The sequence below is a fragment of the Chrysemys picta genome, chromosome 16, assembly GCF_011386835.1.
Source record: "Chrysemys picta bellii isolate R12L10 chromosome 16, ASM1138683v2, whole genome shotgun sequence".
NCBI lineage: Eukaryota > Metazoa > Chordata > Testudines > Emydidae > Chrysemys > Chrysemys picta.
This window is the reverse complement of record NC_088806.1, coordinates 4,008,871-4,031,954: the sequence shown is the minus strand read 5'-3', so window position 1 is coordinate 4,031,954 and position 23,084 is coordinate 4,008,871. Positions and strand designations below refer to the sequence as shown.

At 54.9% G+C, this 23,084-nt stretch overlaps 1 protein-coding gene across 1 annotated transcript in view; it reads right to left on the bottom strand.

Annotated features, from left to right (window-relative positions):
* Positions 1 to 20,410, bottom strand: part of LOC112061464 (hydroperoxide isomerase ALOXE3-like) — a 37,571-nt gene extending 17,161 nt beyond the window's left edge. Inside the window, exons 1-10 of the mRNA XM_065569130.1 lie at positions 19,843 to 20,410; positions 18,346 to 18,550; positions 11,292 to 11,376; positions 9,948 to 10,070; positions 9,073 to 9,176; positions 8,510 to 8,682; positions 8,241 to 8,384; positions 3,688 to 3,891; positions 2,905 to 2,991; positions 4 to 173 (exon numbers count right to left, since the gene is read on the bottom strand). Of these exons, the coding sequence (XP_065425202.1) occupies positions 4 to 173; positions 2,905 to 2,991; positions 3,688 to 3,891; positions 8,241 to 8,384; positions 8,510 to 8,682; positions 9,073 to 9,176; positions 9,948 to 10,070; positions 11,292 to 11,376; positions 18,346 to 18,550; positions 19,843 to 19,989 (1,442 nt within the window). The 5' untranslated portion in view covers positions 19,990 to 20,410. The remainder of the gene's footprint in view (positions 1 to 3; positions 174 to 2,904; positions 2,992 to 3,687; positions 3,892 to 8,240; positions 8,385 to 8,509; positions 8,683 to 9,072; positions 9,177 to 9,947; positions 10,071 to 11,291; positions 11,377 to 18,345; positions 18,551 to 19,842) is intronic.
* Between the last annotated feature and the right edge of the window lie 2,674 nt (positions 20,411 to 23,084).

The window sequence follows — 23,084 nt, the reverse complement described above, 5'->3', positions numbered from 1 at the left end:
CACCTCTCCACTGCTGTCCAGATCCTCATGCCATCATCCCGGTAGTAGTAATTGGGGAGCGAACTGACACCACGAGCTTCCAGGTCATCTGGCAGACAAAGCTCCTCGTAACTCACGTTCTCCACACCCTTGGCCAGCAGCTTCAGCATCCCATCCCGGCCTGTCGAAGAGGCCTGGAAGAGAGGCAAGAATCTAGAAATCTTGAGAGGACAGATCCCAAACTGGTGTCAATGGGAGTCTCTCCATTGGAGTCAATGAGGCCAGATCCCCAGCTGGGGTCAATGGGCGTCTCTCCATTGGAGTCAATGGGGCCAGATCCCAGCTGGTGTCAATGGGCGTCTCTCCATTGGAGTCAATGGGATCAGATCCCAGCTGGTGTCAGTGGGCGTCTCTCCATTGGAGTCAATGGGGCCAGACCCCAGCTGGTGTCAATGGGTGTCTCTCCATTGGAGTCAATGGGGCCAGTCCCCAGCGGGGTCAATGGGCGTCTCTCCATTGGAGTCAATGGGATCAGATCCCAGCTGGTGTCAGTGGGCGTCTCTCCATTGGAGTCAATGGGATCAGATCCCAGCTGGTGTCAATGGGAGTCTCTCCATTGGAGTCAATGGGGCCAGATCCCCAGCTGGTGTCAGTGGGTGTCTCTCCATTGGAGTCAATGGGGCCAGACCCCAGCTGGTGTCAATGGGTGTCTCTCCATTGGAGTCAATGGGGCCAGACCCCAGCTGGTGTCAGGAGTCAATGGGCCAGATCCCCATTGTTTGTTAATCGGCTGAAGCTCCATTGGCTCAGTGCCGATTGGCAGCAGCTGGGTTAATAAATTATGCCTGAGCGAGAGCAGATCTTTTAGAAAGAAACCTCCAATCTGGAGCTAACGTTTCTGGTAATGAACCCTCCACCACGCCTTGGGAAGCTGCTTCTAATGCTTCTTCTCCAGCCTGGGACCCAGCTGCCACTCACTTCCAAGCTGAAGAGATCTAACTTCAACTCCCAGATACTAGATCTTGCTCTGCTGAATAAGGAGCCCTCTGCTCTTCGAAATCTCCCTAGGCAGGTACTCAGAGTGTGATCAAATCTCCTTTTATCCTTCCCTCGTCTGCTATATAGAGCAGCATTTCTCAAACTGGGGGGGCCTGATCTAAAAGTGGTTGCAAGGGGGGGCCATGAGAGGAGCCCATCTGGCAAGGCGCCCAGCTCTGAAGGCAGCGCTGCTGTCAGCAGCAACACAGAAGTAAGGGTGGTGTGGGGAACGGGAACTGGGGGGCCTTCTTTTTAAGAACCAGAGTGACTCTAAAGGCCTAGATTCAGACCCCTTAACAGAGGACTGTTAATGCTGACGGCCTCTATAAAAGCAGTACAGGCCAAGGCCTGAACAAGACTGAACTGCACGGTTCTCTGCCAAATTCGGTCAAGGGTTATGACCAGAGGAGGGAGGGGGGAGTAAACAATGCAAGAGGCCTCTGCATACCCACTTTATCAATATAATAACTGCCAGTTTATGAAATATAATAACCGCTTGTATGAAGAAATTGCTTTTGCAAATGCCAACTTCTCCTGTGATTCCAGCTATCTGCAAAATTAGCCAATCATGTATCGTCTTTGAGCGTCCTATGTTAACCCCCTATGCCCGTTACCGTAAAACTCCGGAAAGATGATATGTACTTTAACGAGAAATACCCCTAAATTGGTGCCAAGTACCACCCCTAAAGGAAAAACACCAAGTGACCCCTTACCTAATATATACCCAATTCTCGCAAATTAATTAGGAAAGGGGGACTGACCCCAACTCTTGTTTCTTGCAAATGACATATAATTTGTACTGTGCTTGCGGTTTAATGAAATAAAGGCAGCCTGCGTGCTGACCTAGGGGTGTCAGTCTTCGGACTGCACTCCAGTGCACTGGTATGTATGTCAATAAACTGGCCTCAGGCTTGAGTCTGTAAACTAAAATCAATGTGCGGGTGTCTTTGACCACGACAGTGGCATGTGTGTGTGTGGCGGGGGGGGCATCACTTTTTTGGGGTGTCATCACAGCCTGAAATATTTTCAAAGGGGGTCCCAGTTAAAAAAGTCTGAAAACCTCTGATACAGAGTCTCTTGGTTTAGTGTAGACACCACAACAGGGCACCCTGTTCCAGTCACAACCTCCCTAGGGCCGTGTCCGGACCTAGCGCCAATGCAGTGGGCCGATGAAGACATTTTAATTTCTTTTTCAGCTCAGTGAAAATTCCAAAAAATTGGGGGAAAAAATTCGTTTCAGACTGAGGTGAAAATGAAGGTGTTTGAAATGTTTGGCAAGTAGAAAATGTAAAACTAAAATCTAGATTTGTTCTGGGTCAAACAAAACCTTTCGTTTGGACAAACTGGATAATGGTTCTTCTCCGCCAAATGGTTTTTCTTCAACACAATCCAACCATTTCATTTGGATCTCGACCTTTTTAAAAACGGGTTGAAACAAAAAGTTGTGGGTTTATTTTAACTGAAACAACTCAGTGAAATGGACGCTAATTCATGAAATGTTCGGCATCACCAGATCCGCATTTATTTTCACGAAAAAACAGAAAAAGCCCCACCCAGCGCTAACTGCCATCACCCTACGGAAGTTCTGGGTTAGCCCTAGAAAGGCCAATGTATCCACCAGCCGTGCTGTAGGAATGCCTGGAGCAGTCACACGATACCACCTGTTCTATAGATGGGGGAACAGAGACACAGAAGGAAACAGGCGTGACTACAGTCACATCACAAGTGAGTGGCAGAGCTGCAAAGATACCACACCTCCTGAAATCCAGCAGCTCCCTGCTCTACCCACTAGCCCCTGCTCCCCTCCCAGAGCTGGGGATAGAACCCAGGAGTCCTGGCTCCCAGCCCCCATCCTGCTCTTACCAGGGGACAAGAGTCAACTCTCACCTTGTCAAAGAGCCCTCCTGGCTGGATGAGGTTGGTCCTGACCAGGGTGTTGATGTGCAGGGTGTAGCGGGTGTGGGGGATCAGGAGCTGTGGGGAGCAGAGAGACATGGGGCTGAGCTGGGACCCTGGTCCAACCTCCCCACCCCCAGCGACACAGCCCCTGTGGGATAAAGGGCACATTGAGGGGTGACGGGCCCACACGGCTGCGTTAAACAGAGACATGCCCACACACAGCAGGACACAGGCTCAGCCAGACATAGCTGGGACAGGGCACATCTGGGTCTGAGACAGCTTGGCATGGCTGGGTGCAGACGGCACCCGCAGAAGCAGCTGGGCATAACTGGGGCATGAATCCAGGTGGGGAGTGGGCACCTTTGGCTGCAGATGGCACCTTCACCCCCAGCTCAGGAACAGGCAGAGTGGGCACATCTGGGGCAGGGGCTGCAGCTGGGCACACACTTGGGTGCCCTGGACCGTGCGGACAGTGATGGGCCATGGCACGGCCAGCTGGGCACATTTTGAAGCGCTATCGGATGCCTCTGGGCACATCTGGGGCACGGATGCAGCTTGGCATATCTAAGACACAGACGCAGTTGGGCACAGATGTTGCTGAACACATCTGGGGCACACATCTGTGCACATCTGGGGCACAGATGCAGTTGGGCACATCTGGGGCACAGATGCAGTTGGGCACAGCTGGCGCACAGCTGTCTGCTGGCCAAAGGCACAGGAAGGACATGAGGGGGTAACCCCTCCCCCCGCTCGATCCTTCGCCCCCCTCACCTTGTAGACAGGATGGCACATGGGCAGCTGGCGCAGTGTGGCCATGCAATACACCTCACAGAGGAAATGCGCCTCCAGCAGGTGGGTGTTGACCTCATGGACATGGAAGTTGGCCAGGCGCACCCAGATCTTGGCCAGGGTCCAGTCCCACTCGGGGTCGCTGGGCAGGAAGATGGGGCTGTCGGGGCCCGGGTGCTGGCTGAGCTGTGAGGGCAGGGAAAGGAGATGAGAAGAAAACACCCTCCTGCATGGACCATGTGCTGGGAGTTGCTAGCAGGGGGCAGCGCAGGACTGGACGGAGAGCCCTGCAGCTGGAGGTGGGGCTAAGGCTTGTGAGCTCTGACATCCTGAGACACCCAGTGGGTGGGAATTGGAGGGGGGCTGCCTCACCCAGGAGGGCCCCACTCCTGAATGAGTACTTGGAGCTGGAAAGGGGGAATCAGAGCCCTCCTATGAGACTTCTGGTCCATCCATCCATCCATCCATCCATCCATCCATCCATCCATCCATCCATCCATCCCTCCTGCCCAGCACCTTGCTCCAGCACCTTGCATCCATAGGTGCAGACTCCGCGAGTGCTGCGGAGCTCGAGCACTCACGGAAAAAAATAGGGGGTGTTCAGCACCCACCAGCCACAGCAGGGCAGCAGATCAGCTGTTGGCGGCTGGCGGGAGGCACTTGGAGGAGAGCGGAGAGCAGTGAGTGGCAGGCGGGTGGGGGACCGGGAGGAGGGGGCGGAGCAGGGGTGGGAAGAGGTGGAGCAAGGGTGGGGCCTCATGAGAAGAGGCGGAGTGGGGGCAGGGCCTCAGCGCAGAACAGGGGTGGAGCAGCCACCTGGAAAAATAGAAGTCAGTGACTGCATCCATCTGTCCCTCCCCTCCATCCCTCCCACCCATTTGTCCATCCCTGCCCCCCGTCCTCCCGTCCCTCTGGTCTGCTCAACCCACCCATCCCTGCCCTCCGTCCTCCCGTCCCTCTGGTCTGCTCAACCCACCCATCCCTGCCCTCCGTCCTACTGTCCCTCTGGTCTGCTCAACCCACCCATCCCTGCCCTCCGTCCTCCCGTCCCTCTGGTCTGCTCAACCCACCCATCCCTGCCCTCCGTCCTACCGTCCCTCTGGTCTGCTCAACCCACCCATCCCTGCCCCCCGTCCTCCCGTCCCGCTGGTCTGCTCAACCCACCCATCCCTGCCCTCCGTCCTCCCGTCCCTCTGGTCTGCTCAACCCACCCATTCCTCTGTCCGTCCTCCCGTCCCTCTGGTCTGCTCAACCCACCCATCCCTGCCCTCCGTCCTACCGTCCCTCTGGTCTGCTCAACCCACCCATCCCTGCCCCCCGTCCTACCGTCCCTCTGGTCTGCTCAACCCACCCATCCCTGCCCTCCGTCCTACTGTCCCTCTGGTCTGCTCAACCCACCCATCCCTGCCCTCCGTCCTCCCGTCCCTCTGGTCTGCTCAACCCACCCATCCCTGCCCTCCGTCCTCCCGTCCCTCTGGTCTGCTCAACCCACCCATCCCTGCCCTCCGTCCTCCCGTCCCTCTGGTCTGCTCAACCCACCCATCCCTGCCCCCCGTCCTCCCGTCCCTCTGGTCTGCTCAACCCACCCATCCCTGCCCCCCGTCCTCCCGTCCCTCTGGTCTGCTCAACCCACCCATCCCTGCCCCCCGTCCTCCCGTCCCTCTGGTCTGCTCAACCCACCCATCCCTCTGTCCATCCTCCCGTCCCTCTGGTCTGCTCAACCCACCCATCCCTGCCCTCCGTCCTACCGTCCCTCTGGTCTGCTCAACCCACCCATCCCTGCCCCCCGTCCTACCGTCCCGCTGGTCTGCTAAACCCACCCATCCCTGCCCTCCGTCCTCCCGTCCCTCTGGTCTGCTCAACCCACCCATCCCTGCCCTCCGTCCTCCCGTCCCTCTGGTCTGCTCAACCCACCCATCCCTGCCCCCCGTCCTCCCGTCCCTCTGGTCTGCTCAACCCACCCATCCCTGCCCCCCGTCCTCCCGTCCCTCTGGTCTGCTCAACCCACCCATCCCTGCCCTCCGTCCTCCCGTCCCTCTGGTCTGTTCAACCCACCCATTCTTCTGTCCATCCTCCTGTCCCTCTTGTCTCGCCGGCCCATCCATCCTCCTGTCCATCCTCCCGTCCATCCTCCCAAACCTCGAGTCTCCTCGGCCCCTCCATCCTCCCGTCCGTCCTCCTGTCCATCCTTCCCTACAACTGGTCTCCCTGGCCCATCCATCCTCCTGTCCCTCTGGTCTCCTCGGCCCATCCACCCTCCTGTCCCTCTGGTCTGCTCAACCCACCCATTCTTCTGTCCATCCTCCTGTCCCTCTGGTCTCGCCGGTCCATCCATCCTCCTGTCCATCCTCCCGTCCATCCTCCCAAACTTCTGGTCTCCTCGGCCCCTCCATCCTCCCATCCGTCCTCCTGTCCATCCTCCCAAACCTCTGGTCTCCTCGGCCCCTCCATCCCCCCTTCCGTCCTCCTGTCCATCCTTCCCTACATCTGGTCTCCCTGGCCCATCCATCCTCCTGTCCCTCTGGTCTCCTCGGCCCATCCACCCTCCTGTCCCTCTGGTCTGCTCAACCCACCCATTCCTCTGTCCATCCTCCTGTCCCTCTTGTCTCGCCGGCCCATCCATCCTCCTGTCCATCCTCCCGTCCATCCTCCCAAACCTCTGGTCTCCTCGGCCCCTCCATCCTCCCATCCGTCCTCCTGTCCCTCTGGTCTCCTCAGCCCATCCACCTTCCTGTCTGTCCTCCCATCCCTCTGGTCTCCCGACCATAGGCGCCATAGGTGCTGACGCCGACATGGAAAAAAATTGGTGGGTGCTCAGCACCCACTGGCAGCTCCCTGCCCTGCCCCCCTGCTCCAGCTCACCTCCGCCTCCTCTGCGAGCACGCTGCCACGTCCTGCTTCTCCTCCCTCCCTCCAAGCGCTTGCACTGCAAAACAGCTGATTCGCGGGGCAGGGAGGGAAGGGGGAGGAAGGGGAATGCGGCGCGCTTTGGGAAGAGGCAGGGATTTGGAGAAGGGATCCAATAGGGGCAGGGAGGGGGCAGAGTTAGGGCGGGGACTTTGGGGATGGGGGTTGGAATGGGGTCACGGTCAGGGCGGGAATAGGGTGGAGTTGAGCTGGGGCCAGGGGCGAGGAAAGGAGCCGGTGCTGGAGAAAGTTGGCGCCTATGTCCCCAGCCCATTCACCCTCCTGTCCCTCCAGTCTCTTTGGTCCATCCACCCTCCCATCCGTCCTCCCGTCCCTCCGGTCTCCTCAGCCCATCTACCCTCCTGTCCATCCTCCCGTCCATCCTCCCAAACCTCTGGTCTCCTCGGCCCCTCCATCCTCCCGTCCGTCCTCCTGTCCATCCTTCCATACATCTGGTCTCCCTGGCCCATCCATCCTCCTGTCCCTCTGGTCTCCTCGGCCCATCCACCCTCCTGTCCGTCCTCCCGTCCCTCTGGTCTCCTCGGCTCATCCATCATCCCATCCGTCCTCCTGTCCCTCTGGTCTCCTCGGCCCATCCATCCTCCCATCTGTCCTCCCGTTCCTCTGGTCTCCCCGGCCAGGGGAGGCTCTATGTTTTTTGCTGTCCCAAGCACAGCAGTCAGGCAGCCTTCAGCGGCTGTTCTGCGGGAGGTCCGCCAATCATGTGGATTCGGCGGCATTTCTGTGGGAGGTCCGTCGGTCATGCGGATTTGGCGGTGGTTCTGTGGGTGATCTGCTGGTCCCGCGCCTTCGGTGGACCCGCCGCCGAATTGCCGTCGAAGCCGCGGCAGACCTCCCGCAGAACCACCGCCGAACGCTGCCTGACTGCCGCCCTCACGGCGACCGGCACGCTGCACCCTGCGGCTTGCCGCCCCAGACACGCACTTGCTGCGCTGCTGCCTGGAGCCGCCCCTGTCTCCGGCCCATCCATCCTCCCATCCCTCCGGTCTCCTCGGCCCATTCATTCTCCCATCCGTCCTCCTGTCTTTCTGGTCTCCTCAGCCCATTCATCCTCCCATCCATCCTCCCGTCTTTCTGATCTACTCGGCCCATCCATCCTGATGTCCATCTGTCCGGCCTTCCCACCCAGTTGTAAAATAATTTTTATTAAAAGGGTGAAAAGTGGATTTTCTCCTTTTCCGGCCCCACTTTCAGAGGTTTTCTGTCTTTCTTTTTTTTAATGTTTCAGTGGTGAAAAATGCAGAAGAAGGAAAAAGAGAAAAAAAGAGAATAAAGAGGAAAGGAAATTGGGGGACCAACTCCCCACTTCCAAATCCAACATTTTTCACTTTCTGAACCCTCCACCAACCTTTTCAGTCCAATCACACTTCCTGTTTGGATCCAGTAACAGAAACACTGTCAAAATTACCCTGCATGGGAGGATCCATGTCGGGGGATTTCTGATGGGAAAATGTTTCACACCCCAAATGTTGAGGTACCTGCTTACTAGGAAGGGCCCACTGGTCTGGATCAGAGGGGCAATTCCTCTGTTCTGGATTAGCCTGGCAGGGCCAAAGGGCTCCCTGGGCTGTTGTGAGCACCAGGCAGAGGCCAGGCACACTCATTACCTGGATGGCCAAGGGCACGACCTGCCCACCAGGTGTCAGGTGCAGCAGGCAGAGCGGCGCGGCCAGGTACTGCTGTTCCCCATTCAGCTGGATGGTGGGGATCCCCTCCAGGATCTTGTAATCCGTCAGAAAGATGTTCCCTTTCTGCAAGGCGGAGAGACAGGTTCATCTCTCAGATGAAGCAGGCTGCTGGGTTTTGTTCCAGGGAAAGGGACCCACAGAACTCAGCCCCGCAGACGGCTTTCGGGAGGACGGCAGGATTGTCTTACCTTGAGCTCGTCCCACAGGGTGGTGCCGTCCCCCAGGGAGCTGGCCACCATCTCCTCCGTCACTGGGAAGTTCTCCGGGAGCACCGTGCATTTCCGGATCACCACCGGGTTGACCCCGTTCAGGAACTGGTACCCGAAGAACGAATCTTCCTGCCAGTGCTCGGAGACGTACTCTGGGGACACAGATAACAACGTGTGAGTCAATGGGGCCAGATCCCAGCTTGTGTCAATGGGCATCTCTCCATGGGAGTCAATAGATGGGGGAGCATGAGCCCCCTCTAGCTATGGGAGATGTGGTGGGATCCCCAACTAGCTGTTGGGGGGCACATCCTGATGCAAGCCAGAGCTGCCCTCCAGTCTCTCATGTTTTTCCTTCACCCTCCAGCCCCAGTGCTGAGGTCAGCCCAGTTGGAACAATGAGTCTCAGCCCTTAGACGTGCCCAGCGGGTGTGGTAGGGCCAGCAGGGCCATCTCACCCCATGTCTGTGGGCACAGGGTCAGATTGTGTCGGGGGCCCGGGGCAGGACATGCCCATGCACCGTGGGATGAGGCGGGGTACATACCTGAAGTGGGGTTCTTGTTACACCAGAATATCTTCCGGATGTCTTCCAGCTTCTCCCAGGACCCCGTACATAAGAAGAAACCCTTCAGCTTCAGCTCCAGCTCCCTGGGGACAAGAGAGACCCTTGGAGGAGAGACCGATGGATCCGGCCAGTCAAGAGAAAGGGGGCACAGCCAAATACCCAACTGAAGGGAGGGCATTGCCAGGGCCCCATAACCACAGTGTGTGCCAGCCATGACCCCGATCCACCCGCTGTGGGCACTGGGGAGCAGGGAATAGCAGCAGACTAGAGGTATCTGACTATGCCCCCAGTCTGCTAGATAGATAGATAGATGGATGGGGCGTCTGGGGATAGATAGATAGATAGATAGATAGATAGATAGATAGATAGATAGATAGATAGATAGATAGATAGATAGAGAGGTTTTCAGTTGGTTGGTCACTCCTACCACTGTGCAACTGGTGACCTGAGGTCTAAATAGAGGGTCGGAAGGGAAACTATGTCAGAGAGGAGGGAAGAGACTCGTCTTCCCTCCTCTCTGACATAGTTTCCCCTCCGACCCTCTGTTTAGACCAGGAGGACTTTGGGGCATGTGCTGTCTCTCACTGTGGGTCGCTAGGGCCTGGCATAACATAGCGACCGAGAGGAATGGCTGGGGATGTCAGGTACAGAGGCAGGCATGAATCCTGCTCTGTGGGCAGGATCTGAGCTAGAAGATGGCCTCTTTGGAGTGACTCTCAGATCAACCCATCCCCGCTGGGGTACCTGGGGAGGGGGTTGATCCCCTTTGAGCCCTCCCCAAATCCCAACTGCCCCAGTGCCCCAGGCTGCTCCACTCAGGGCCGGCCCCAGGGTAGCGTCCCCCCCACACTCACACTTTAATGGTGCGCAGCATGAAGACGGTGGTCTTGGTCAGGCTGTACTTGTTGTTGGAGTCCAGCTCGTCCACGCTCGCCACGTCCAGGCACCTCGGCCACCTGGGGGCGTATTCCTTCCAGCTGCCAGGAGAAGCACATGGGCTCACCATCCCACACCTAAGAGAGCGCAGGCACGGGCCCCATCAGAGACCTCCGCTGCCTCACCCAGGCATGGCTGAAGGCTTCCCAAGGGTGAAGAAATCCCTCTCCCACTCAGCTTCCAAGCAAAAATAAGACCGTCTGCAGCTTTTGTAGTTACAGAGGAACCATCCAAAATGGGCAGCCAGTGTGCCCGACTCAGCGGCGCTGCCTGAGTCTGCAGAGAGCCTGAGCCCATTGCTGTGAGAGGGGGAGATCTGCCACCAGTGTGACCAATGCAGTGATGCTGCCTGGGTCTGCAGAGAGCCTGAGCCCATTGCTCCAAGAACTGCCTCTATTCCCTTCAAATGCCCCAAGAGGCTAGTTTAAATAGTGTTGCAAACCCCAGGGGTTCATAGATCATGCACCAGCCCCCCTCCCCCCCAAATCACGAGATTGACTTCCAAATCCTGAGATTTCAGTAAATAACCCTTTGGGGTCTTACTTACTCTATGGCCTCAGGCCCGGTAGGTGGGGTCACATTTCTGAGCTGCTCTCCCCACACACAATGTCCGGAGAGTGACTTGGCTTTTTAAACAGAAGCTGAGTTTTTTCTCGGCATAACCCCATGACTCCAGGCACTGGGGCTTGCAGAGAAGCCCTGAGCTGCTGATGCCACAGGATTAACTCTTCCATTGTCTTCCCAGAGAATGTGTGGGAGACTGATGGGGAGTGGGGGGTAGTAAGACCTACCTGGGGAGGGGGGCAGAGGTATGGTTTTAGCTGAGTCTTGACCAGCTCTTGTCCAGCATTCTGCCAGTGGCTGGAGCCTGCCCACCCCTCTCAGGTGGAGATCAAAGGAAAAGACCCTGCCCTTCCAGAGGTCAGTGATAGGAGGCACTGAGGCAGCTGAGAAGAGGGACTGGATGCGGCACAACCTGGCTTATCCTGACATTTTGGAGGGGAGGGTGTAGGATTGAATCAGGGTCCCCATGAGCCTCTGGGATCTCTCCCCGGCTGTGGAGGGGAGTGGGGTCTAGTGGTTAAAGCTGGGGAGTTGAGAGCCCAAAGTGGGAGGCAGGGGAAGGGAGTGAAAGCAGAACTGGTGCTAATTATTGTCCTCTCCCGGACAGCGCTTATGGCTTTACCAGCCTGACCCCCCCATCCCCCATCCCTGCCTGGGTGCATCCCACCCTCCTTCACCAGCGCCCCCACCCGGCTCACCGATAGGCTTCCTGCCGCGCCTTCAGCTCCTCTTGCCGGTGCTGCAGCAGCAGCGGGTGCTGGGCGTCCTCAGCCACGGTTTTGGCTGGAGGGAGAAGGGGGAGTTTGAAAGCCGATGGCACGCCAGGGTGTTAGCCACGCAACGGGCCCACCCTGCCGTGTTTGTGTGTGTGTGGAGGATGGCTGGTCCCAAACAGAGTGAGAAACAGCACCTCCTGCTGCTCCCCCAGGGAATCAGGGAGGACGCGTGCTTTCCTCTAACAAGATAGCATGTGGGCAATGTCTGCCGCCTGCAAACTGAGTTGCCCATGTGACTCCAAACTCCATTTTGCTCTAATTTTCCACCGTAAGAACAAAGAGGTGTCCTTACACCTGGAGGAGACTATAAAAGGCAGCTGCCTCATCTCCATCTTGTCTTCGTTCCTGCTTCATACCTCTGGAGGCACTTTGCTATAAACTGAAGCTCTGAACAAAGGACTGAATGACCTGTCCCAGCTGTGGGGATGGACTCCAGAGACTTGATTTGAACCTGCATCTTATTCCATCACTGCTACAAGCCTGAACCAAGAAGTTTGCCATTACTGGATGTAATTGATTCAATTTAACCACTTCTAGCTCTCATCTATATCTTTTTCCTTTTATAAATAAATTTTTAGTTTTAGATTCTAAAGGATTGGCAATGGGTAGGATCTAATTTATATATTGACCTGGGTCTGGGACTTGGTCCTTTGGGATCGGGAGAACCTTTTTCTTTTACTGGGGTCTTGGTTTTCGTAACCATTCGTCCCCATAATGAGTGGCACTGGAGGGGATCCTGGGAAACTGGAGTGTCTAAGGCTAGGTCTATACTACCCGCCTGAATCGGCGGGTAGAAATCGACCTCTCGGGGATCGATTTATCGCGTCCCGTCGGGACGCGACAATCGATCCCCGAATCGGCGCTCTAACTCCACCAGCGGAGGTGGTAGTAAGCGCTGCCGACAAAAAGCGGCAGAAGTCGATTTTGCCGCCGTCCTCACAACGGGGTAAGTCGGCTGCGATACGTCGAATTCAGCTACGCTATTCACGTAGCTGAATTTGCGTATCTTAAATCGACTCCCCCCTGTACTGTAGATGTACCCAAAGGGAATTGCTTGTGTGACTTATGGTTAGCCAGTGGGGTAAAGCCGAAGTCTTCTCTGTTTGGCTGGTTTGGTTTGCCTTGGTGTGCAAAGGAACCCCAGCCTTGGGCTGTAACTGCCCTGTTCTAAGCAATTTGTCCTGAATTGGCACTCTCAGTTGGGTCCCACCAAAGCCAGCATCATCACATCTTCACTGATGGGGGGGAGGGTACTGAGAAGGGAGCAGGGGTGCAGGGGCAGTGTCAGATGCTGGCAGGGCAGATGTGGACAGCTGTGCATGGGGCAAACCTGCCCTGGGGCAGATGTGGCCAGATGTGCAGGGTGCCAACCTTATGAAGGACAGATGTGCATGTGGCCAACCTGAAAATAGACAGATGTAGATGCGGCTAACCTCATGGAGGACATGTGGCAAACCAGGCCCAGGACAGATGTGGACAGATATGCCCATGGCAAACCTCATGAAATATAGATGTGGATGGGGCAAGCTAGCTTCACGGTACGTGTGGACAGATATTGCATGTGGCGAACCTCTTGAGGGACAGATGTGCAGGTGACAGACCTTATGAAGGCCAGATGCAGACAGATGTGCACAGTGCAAACCTGAGGACAGACATGCATGAATGATGGACGGGATGTAAGAATCAGGGTCCAGATGCTCCTCCCCGGGGAGAACAGAAGGTTTGAACACTGCCCCCCTCCCAAATAAGAAGTTCAATCAACTGTTTGTATACAGTGTTATTTTACCATAAAAATGTCCTGAGTAAGGTCTTTTATGCAAGCATGTGATGTTCTGAACTGACTGGCCCTTGTGAGCTACACATCCAGGCTGTGGTTATGAATGTGTGTATGTGTCTACAGAGAGAAGTGTCAATTGTAACCATAATGCAACTTTAGCATCACCTCATGTGAGGGCGGGGAAGCAAAACAGGCTGGGGGAGGAGGGGGCCACCTCCCAAGCCAGGTGTTTACACAAAACCAGTTCCAAGTAACCATCCATTAGCCAGCCCAGGAGAAGACAATCAAGAGCCATTCCATAGGAACATAAGAATGGCCAGACTGGGTCAGACCAATGGCCTATCTAGCCCAATATCCTGTCTTCTGATAGTGGTCGGTGCCACGTGATTCAGACAGAGAGACCAGAACAGGACAATTTATCTAGTGATCCATCCCCTACCATCCAGTCCCCCCTTCTGGCAGTCAGAGGTTTAGGGACACCACGGCATGGGGCTGTCCCCTGACCATCTTGGCTAATAGCCATTGATGGACCTATCCTCCATGAACTTATCTAGTTCTTTTCTCAGCCCTGTTATACTCTTGGCCTTCACAACATCCTCTGGCAAGGAGTTCCCCAGGTTGACTGTGCATTGTGTGAAGAAATACTTCCTTAGGTTGATTTTAAACCTGCTGCCTGTTAATTTCATTGGGTGACCCCCTGGTTCTTGTGTTATGTGAAGGGGTAAACAATATTTCCTTAGTCACTTTTTCCACCCCAGTCATGATTTTCTAAATCTCTATCATATCCCCCCTTAGTCATGTCTTTTCTAAGATGCACAGTGTCAGTCTTTTTATTCTCTCTTTATATGAAGCTGTTCCATACCCCTCATCAGTCCAGCGGAGAGCAACAAAAATGATTAGGGGGGTGGGGCAGATGACTTACAAGGAGCGGCTGAGGGAACTGGGGTTATTTAGTCTGCAGAAGAGAAGAGTGAGGGGGGATTTGATAGCAGCCTTCAACTACCTAAAGGGGGTTCCAAAGAGGATGGAGTTCTAGGAGGAGTGGGGGAGGTCTAGGATGGATATTAGGAAAAACTATTTCACTAGGAGGGTGGTGAAGCACTGGAATGGGTTACCTAGGGAGGTGGTGGAACCTCCATCCTTAGAGGTTTTTAAGGCCTGGCTTGACAAAGCTCTGGCTAGGAAGATTTAGTTGGGGTTGATCCTTGTTTGAGCAGGGGGTTGGACTTCATGACCTCCTGAGGTCTCTTCCAACCCTCATTTTCTATGATTCTATGATTTTTGTTGCCCTTTTCTGTACCTTTTCCAATTTCAATACATCTTTTTTGACAACCAGAACTGTATGTAGTATTCAAGGGGTGGGCATACCATGGATTTATATAGAAGCAATATGATATTTTCTTATTATCTATCCCTTTCCTAATGGTTCCCAGCATTCGGTTCGCTTTTTTGACTGCCGCTGCACATTGAGCGGATGTTTTCAGAGAACTATCCACAGTGACTCCAAGATCTCTTTCTTGACTGGTAACAGCTAATTTAGCTCCCATCATTTTGAATTATAGTTGGGATGATGTTTTCCAACATGCATTAACTTTGCATTTGTAAGGGGACTGTTGCCCCCTTACGAACACTCAGTGGGGGTGTTTTGGTTGCTAGCTCCCAGCACTAAAAGGGGAGGGGTCGATGGCAAATCAGGAGCCTGAGACTGACAGTCCCCAGGTACAATGGGGAGAGGCCAATGCTCCAGATCAGCCTGATTGACAGGGTGGGCAGCTAATCAGGAAGTCAGGAGGCCAGAGCTAAGCTGCTGGAAGCAGAGCTGCAGCCCCAAAAAGCCAGAGCACAGCCCAGAGAGAGCAGACCTGCCCTGGGAGGAGAACTGCAGCAACCAGAGCCAGAGGGGCCAGACAAGCAGCCAGGAAGCAGGTCAGAGCTGGGAGCAGAGTCACAGAAGCAGCCTGCAGAGCAGAGCTGTCCTGGGGGCAGAGCTGCAGCAACCAGAGCCAGAGAGGCCAGAGAAGCAGCCCAGGGAGCTGAAAGCAGAGCAGCAGCAGCAGCCGTGCTGAGGCAGAGTGGAGCTGGAGCCGGGGCTGGAGCAGTCCGGAGCTGGGGCTGGGGCAGTCCGGAGCCGTGTGCAGTCCGAGTGCGGTGAGCAGCTGGGGAGAGTGAGGGAGACCCTGGGCAGTGGGCCCAGCACAGGGAGACGCCTCAGCCAAGAGGCCTTGCAGGCCAGACTTGCAGGGGGATCGTAACCCCGACCGGGCAGGGAAGAAGGGTCCTGCCACCTAGAGCCTGAGAGCGTGTGGCCACCACCATTGCAAGTGTCCAACCCACAGCGTCTCTGCAGCACGGCCAGGGCCTGAGAAGGAGGCCTGGGACCTACAAGAAGCAGACTGTGACCTGCCCTGACATTCCAGAGACATTGTTTGTGATGTTCCCTGCCACAGAGCAGGGTGATGTGTTTTCCTTTAACCTTTCCCATTTTTCCTTATTCTTTTTTAAAATTAATTGTTAATTAAACAACTTGTATTTGCTTTAAATTGTATGAAATGATCAGTGGGTCAGGGAGGTGCCCAGTGCAGAGAGAGTACCCCGGAGTGGGGACACCCTAGCCCCTGTCCTGGGTGACCACAGCAGGGTTGGGGGTTGAGCCCCCCAGGAATCCTGGGCCCAGCCTTGTCGGGGTTTACGAGGACATGCCAGACAGGAGAGTGGAAGGGGAGTCCTCAAGGGCAGGGAGGCCTCTGGGTAAAGGAAGTGGGAGCGAGGACTCGGATCCTTTCGCTAGCCCACTTCACCGGGGTAGTGCAGAAGCCAGGAAAGTTCCCCACAATAGCGGGACCATTCCCCCGCTTACACATTTATCAACATTGAAATTCATCTGCCATTTCGTCACCTACTCGCCTGGTTTTGGGAGATCCCTTTGTAACTCTTCGCAGTCTGCTTTGGACTTAACTATCTTGAGTAATTTAGTGGTGGCTGCAAACTTTGCCACCTCCCTGCTCCCTCCTCTTTTCCAAATTGTTTATGAATATGTTGCACAGCACAGGTCCCAGGATAGACCCTCGGGGGACCCCGCTATTTACCTCTCCCCACTGTGAAAACTGCCCATTCTATACCTTGGGAGAGCATACTGTAACTCCCATATTCCTCATTTTCAAATAATCATGATCTTACATATAAAGCAGGCCTTGTAAGGTATCAACCAGGGGCCAGTTTTGTTCAACATCTTTATTAATGATCTGCATGATGGGATGGATTGCACCCTCAGCAAGTCTGCAGATGACACTAAGCTGGGGGCAGAGCTAGATACGCTGGTGGGTAGGGATTGAGTCCAGAGTGACTTAGACAAATTGGAAGGTTGGGCCAAAAGAAATCTGAGGAGGTTCAACAAGGACAAGTGCAGAGTCCTGCACTTAGGACGGAAGAATCCTATGCACTGCTACAGGCTGGGAACCGCCTGGCTAAGCAGCAGTTCTGCAGAAAAGGACCTGGGGATTACAGTAGATGAGAATCTGGATATGAGTCAGCAGTGTGCCCTTGTTGCCAAGAAGCCCAATGGCATATTGGGCTGTATTAGTAGGAGCATTGCCAGCAGATCGAGGGAAGTGATTATTCCCCTCTATTCGACACTGGTGAGGACACATCTGGCGAATTGTGTCCAGTTTTGGTCCCCCCCACTACAGAAGGGATGTGGACAAATTGGAAAGAGTCCAGCGCAGGGCAACCAAAATTATCAGAAGGCTGGGGCAGATGATTTACAAGGAGAGACTGAGGGAACTGGGGTTATTTAACTTGCAGAAGAGAAGAGTGAGGGGGGATTTGATAGCTGCTTTCAACTACCTCAAGGGGGGTTCAAAAGAGGATGGATCTAGACTGTTCTCAGTGGTGGCAGATGACAGAACAAGGAGCAATGGTCTCAAGTTGCAGTAGGGGAGGTCTAGGTTGGATATCAGGAATAACTATTTCCCTAGGAGGGTGGTGAGACACTGGAATGGGTTCCCTAGGGAGGTGGTGGAATCTCCATCCTTAGACGTTTTTAAGGCCTGGGTTGACAAAACCCTGGCTGGGATGATTTAGTTGGAATTGGTCCTGCTTTGAGCAGGGGGTTGGACTAGATACCTCCTGAGGTCTCTTCCAACCCTGATCTTCTATGATTCTATGATCAGGGGAAAGATTATGGTCCTCTGAAAGTCATTTCTCTATCCATATCTGTGTATATGAAGTTATGAGAATTGTCATCACTAAAACATGCTGTAAATTGGGGGAATCAGCCAGAGATTAGCTCCCCAGAGGCAACAGCAAGGAAAGTAACCAACGCCCAGGTGGGGTGTGAAACAGCCCATGAGCAGCCATTGTCCAGCAAGGGAGCTACAATGCAATGACTCAGCTGCATGAGGCCACCCCAGGGGAATTGCTCAGCCTTGCTTGGAAAGACTCAGCATTACCCCCAGACATGCCTGGACTTCTGTTCTACAGGCACGTGGGCTGAGGGTATAAGACAGACAGAGTGGACACATACTGGGCCCTTCTGCTGCCCTCACCTCTGCTGCAAGCAACCAAGACCCTGAGAAGAAGACAAGACTCCAACACAGGAGATTAGCCCAGGTTTAAGGAACAAACCTGTATATTAAGGACTGCAATATCCAGTGGGGTGAGAAAAACTGCCAATGAAGAGGGGGGCAGCACGTCCGGTCGTTTGGTGGCAATTCGGCGGCGGGGCCGTCACTCCCTCTCGGAGTGAAGGACTTGCCGCCAATCGCGATTGTGGTTGTTGGTTTTTTTATTTTTTTTTGTGCTTGGGGCGGCAAAAACGCTAAAGCTGACCCTGACAGCAGAGCAGGGTAAGGCTGGCTCCCAGAGTCAAGGATTGGAGAGGCCTAGCAGATCAGTCCAGACAACATCAGAGCGGACCGTCACAGAGCTAGCTACTCTGTTGTCTAGCTGTTAACCAATTACTGATCCAAGCGAGGATCCATGAACATTCATGGAAGACATGGCGACATCCTGCCAATCAAGTCAAGAGGGAAATTTCCCCCCGTTGGAATCACCATGTTGGGGGGGGCAGGGCTTGCCGCAGACCAGCTGTTGGGCGGGCAGGAGGCGCGCGGGTTAGCGGGCACAGAGAGGAAGGAGCAGAGGGCAGGCAGGGCCTGTGATCCCTTGTGTGAAGTGGGGGAATTGGCTTTGGGAACCTACCTGCCCCTTCTCGCAGCTCCACGGTGCGGTACCCCTCAATCCATTGGTAGCAGGGGAAGCGGTAGGTGTCCCCCTCGGGTGATGTCACCTGGACGCAGTTGCAGAGCCAGCTGTCCGAGGGGAAGAAGGAATAGGGCTCCTTGTGCAGTCGGATCAGCACGATCGGCCCCAGGCATTGTGCACTGGGCACCTGGTATTCGTCCACCTAGGGCATGGGGAGGGAGAGCAGGGTTAGAACCCCTGCAGAGTTGGGGGATGCCAGGGATTCCCCCTAATTCCTGCACGCTGCTCATTGCACTTCCGCTCCGGCTTCTGGGGCAAAAGGGGAACCGCCCTGGCTCATGGAGGCTCTGCCTGAAGTGACCTCCAGGGGAACCACTCACACTGAGCCCAGAGACTCGGGGTCAGCGCAGATATATTGCCAGGTCCAACGCAGCCAATGGCCTGCAAAAGGTCCAGAGCCCCACGCCTCTGCTCCCAGCGGGGAGGGGTGAGTGGGCCCTCCAGAGAACAAGAGATCTAGGGAAGCACTATTGCGGATAATGCAGTAGCACGGCGAGATCCAATCAGGAGTCAGGCCCCCGTTGTTCCAGGCTTTGCATGTACCCTGACTGAGATTGGGACCCCTTTGCGTCCAGTGCTGCACAGACATATACCAAAAACTCACAAAAAGCCACAATCTAAACAGGCAAATTATTATCCTCCCTTTCCAATGGGGAAACTGAGGAACAGAGCGGGGACCTGACCTGGTCAAGGAGCTAGCACAAACCCAGGTGTCCTGAGTCCCAGTCCAGGGCCTTTGCCACCAGACACATCATCACATAAGGACAACCCTCGTTCATCAGTTTCTAAGAGTTTCGGATGGGTTAGAAATCATCATGCTTCAGGGCTCTGAACAACAGGGGTCAGGAGGCAAATGGGGGGCAGTTTAGCCCTTCATTGAGGGGTCTCTTGCAATTTCTCATGAAGCAGCCAGATCTCAGCCACTGTTGGATAGTGGCCCGGTTGTAACCACTGCTCTGGCCAGCCCCTGCAATGGCAGGGGATTGATTAGGTTGGTGTGCCCAGATGATTCCAGCAGATGACCCATGTTGCTGAGGATGGAAACACCCTCAAGGAACCTGACCTGGGGGAGAATGTCCTTCCTGACCCTCAATCTAATGATTGGTTGGACCCCAACATGTGAGCAAAGCACACCAGCCAGGCAGCTAGGAAGAGGATTCTCTGTGCCAGCTCAGAGTGCCGGCTGCCCTGTCGGGTGTCCAAGCATTGATGTTTCAGAGGAAGGTGGGAGAGGAAAAAAAAACCAAAATGCACCGGACCAGTTGTTAAGCAGGGAAGCGGGGGGGGTCGTTCCTGACCCCTAAGGAAAACCATCTGAAGTCCTGAAGCATGAGATTGCCTGAATGCAGAGCTGCAGGCGTTCTGCTGGGAAATTTCCCCCTTGGGAGATCCTCAGGGGACAGCTGCTGTGGGGGAGGGAGGACTCATACTCACAGCTCCGGGAGCGAAGTCCTTGCCTTCATGATCCAGCCGGTGCTTGGGGGTCTCCCCGTGAGCTCCCACCAGGGTGATGGAGATAGTGCTGCAGGTGCTGGCTGCCAGGCCCTGCCCAGTGGTCACCCAGATAGTGTAGGTGGCCATCGGGCAATGTCAGGAGGTGGTTTGCTCACACTCCCTCCAGCCGGTGAGTTGGGGCATTAAGAGCAGCTCCCAGCGGGTGACGGAGATCGTTCTTTGGCAGCTCCGCCCTGCAGACCACGTCTGGCTTGCTGACTTGCTCCCAGATGATTGCATCCAGATGTGGGCCAGGTGCCAGCTGGCCCCAGTGCTGCCCCTCCCAGCGCCCACACACCTGTGAAGAGACTCACCTGAGCCAAGATCTCGCAAAGAGGATTATCACAGACATGCACAGTCACACCCCGTGCTCTGGCAACGGCTTTGGACATCTCAGGTCTGCTTTGAGCAACTCGGGGGGCCTCTTTTCCACCAATGCCTCGCTGGGCAGCCACTTGCAAAATCCCCCATCGGCCCAGGGCAGCACGACCTTCTTTCGATAACTCCCGTTTCTCTTCCAGCCTCTCAATCGCAAAACAGCCCCTGCTAGGCAGAGGCTGGGGGTCCCAGGTGCACCTGGTTACCTCGAATTGCTGGGAACAAGTGGAGACAAAGGGACTGGAGTTATTTCAAGGCAAAGAGCTTCATAGTTCACAGTGCCCTGCCAGGATCCAGGAAACAGTCCCAGCGGGCAGCGGATTGCTGCTCTCATGAGTTGTTGGCTGTGTGTGTGCATTGGCGGTGTGTGCCATCCTGGCCCTGCGCAGAGAGCCGGGCCAGCAGACCTCGATCGAACCCCCATGAGGCCACCAGACGCAGCTAGCAGGAAAGGCGCCCGGCCAGAGTTATTGCCAACAGAGCAGGACAGGGGCCCCTGCCGCCTCCGTGGCCCCAGCCCTGCCCCTTCTCTTCCCCCACAGGTCTTGCCCCTGGCCAAGTTGGAAGCTGGAGTGGGGCCAGGAGCCGCAGACCCTCGACCTGCCCTGGGTGGGTGGGACTGAGAGCAGCCCCTGGCCCACGGCTCCCACAGCAGCCTGTGCGGCACTTACCCCGACCCGACTCTGGCCAGGGGACAGGGCCTCGGAGCCACAGACGGGCCATGGGCGAGGGTCTCGGGTGTCTCTACACTGGGCAGGTCGAGGGTCCGCGGCTCCCCACAGCTGCTCGGGCTCCCCAGCTGGACTCCACCTTCTGGCCTGGCTGAGGGGGAGGGGCCTCAGGGGGAAGAGGCGGGGTAGGGGGTGGGGAAATGGGATACGGGGAAGAAGCAGGAGCAGGAGAGCACAAGAGGGGAGGACTCCTGCCTCAAACTGAGAAAGCGGGACGATCAGCGAGTTATCTTAAGTGCCTTTACACAAATGCAAGAAGCCTGGGAAAGAAGCAGGGAGAACTGGAAGTCCTGACACAGTCAAGGAACTATGATGGAATAACAGAGACTTGGTGGGACTCACATGACTGGAGTACTGTCATGGATGGATATAAACTGTTCAGGAAGGACAGGCAGGGCAGAAAAGGTGGGGGAGTTGCGTTGTATGTAAGAGAGGAGTATGACTGCTCAGAGCTCTGGTATGAAACTGCAGAAAAACCTGAGAGTCTCTGGATAAAGTTTAGAAGTGTGAGCAACAAGGGAGAAGTCGTGGTGGGAGTCTGCTATAGACCACCAGACCAGGGGGATGAGGTGGACGAGGCTTTCTTCCAGCAACTAACAGAAGTTGCTAGATTGCAGGCCCCGGTTCTCATGGGAGACTTTAATCACCCTGATATCAGCTGGGAGAGCAATACAGCGGTGCACAGACAATCCAGGAAGTTTTTGGAAAGTGTAGGGGACAATTTCCTGGTGCAAGTGCTGGAGGAACCAACTAGGGGCAGAGCTCTTCTTGACCTGCTGCTCACAAACGGGGAAGAATTAGTAGGGGAAGCAAAAGTGGATGGGAACCTGGGAGGCAGTGACCATGAGATGGTCGAGTTCAGGATCCTGACACAAGGAAGAAAGGAGAGCAGCAGAATACAGACCCTGGATTTCAGAAAAGCAGCCTTTGACTCCCTCGGGGAACTGATGGGCAGGATCCCCTGGGAGAATAACATGAAGGGGAAAGGCGTCCAGGAGAGCTGGCTGTATTTTAAAGAATCCTTATTGAGGTTGCAGGAACAAACCATCCCGATGTGTAGAAAGAATAGTAAATATGGCAGGCGACCGGCTTGGTTTAACAGTGAAATCCTTGCTGATCTTAAACACAAAAAAGAAGCTTGCAAGAAGTGGAAGATTGGACAAATGACCAGGGAGGAGTATAAAAATATTTCTCAGGCATGCAGGAGTGAAATCAGGAAGGCCAAATCGCACTTGGAATTGCAGCTAGCAAGAGATGTTAAGAGTAATAAAAAGGGTTTCTTCAGGTATGTTAGCAACAAGAAGAAAGTCAAGGGAAGTGTGGGCCCCTTACTGAATGAGGGAGGCAACCTAGTGACAGAGGATGTGGAAAAAGCTAATGTACTCGATGCTTTTTTTGCCTCTGTCTTCACGAACAAGGACAGCTCCCAGACTGCTGCACTGGGCAGCACAGTATGGGGAGGGGGTGACCAGCTCTCGGTGGAGAAAGAAGTGGCTCAGGACTATTTAGAAAAACTGGACGTGCACAAGTCCATGGGGCCGGATGCGCTGCATCCGAGGGTGCTAAAGGAGTTGGCGGATGTGATTGCAGAGCCACTGGCCATCATCTTTGAAAACTCATGGCGATCGGGGGAGGTCCCGGATGACTGGAAAAAGGCTAATGTAGTGCCCATCTTTAAAAAAGGGAAGGAGGAGGATCCAGGGAACTACAGGCCAGTCAGCCTCACCTCAGTCCCTGGAAAGATCATGGAGCAGGTCCTCAAGGCATCAATTCTGAAGCACTTAGAGGAGAGGAAAGTGATCAGGAACAGTCAGCATGGATTCACCAAGGGCAAGTCATGCCTGACTAACCTAATTGCCTTCTATGATGAGATAACTGGCTCTGAGGATGAGGGGAAAGCAGTGGATGTGTTATTCCTTGACTTTAGCAAAGCTTTTGATACAGTCTCCCACAGTATTCTTGCTGCCAAGTTAAAGAAGTATGGGCTGGATGAATGGACTGTAAGGTGGATAGAAAGCTGGCTAGATCGTCGGGCTCAACGGGTAGTGATCAACGGCTCCATATCTAGTTGGC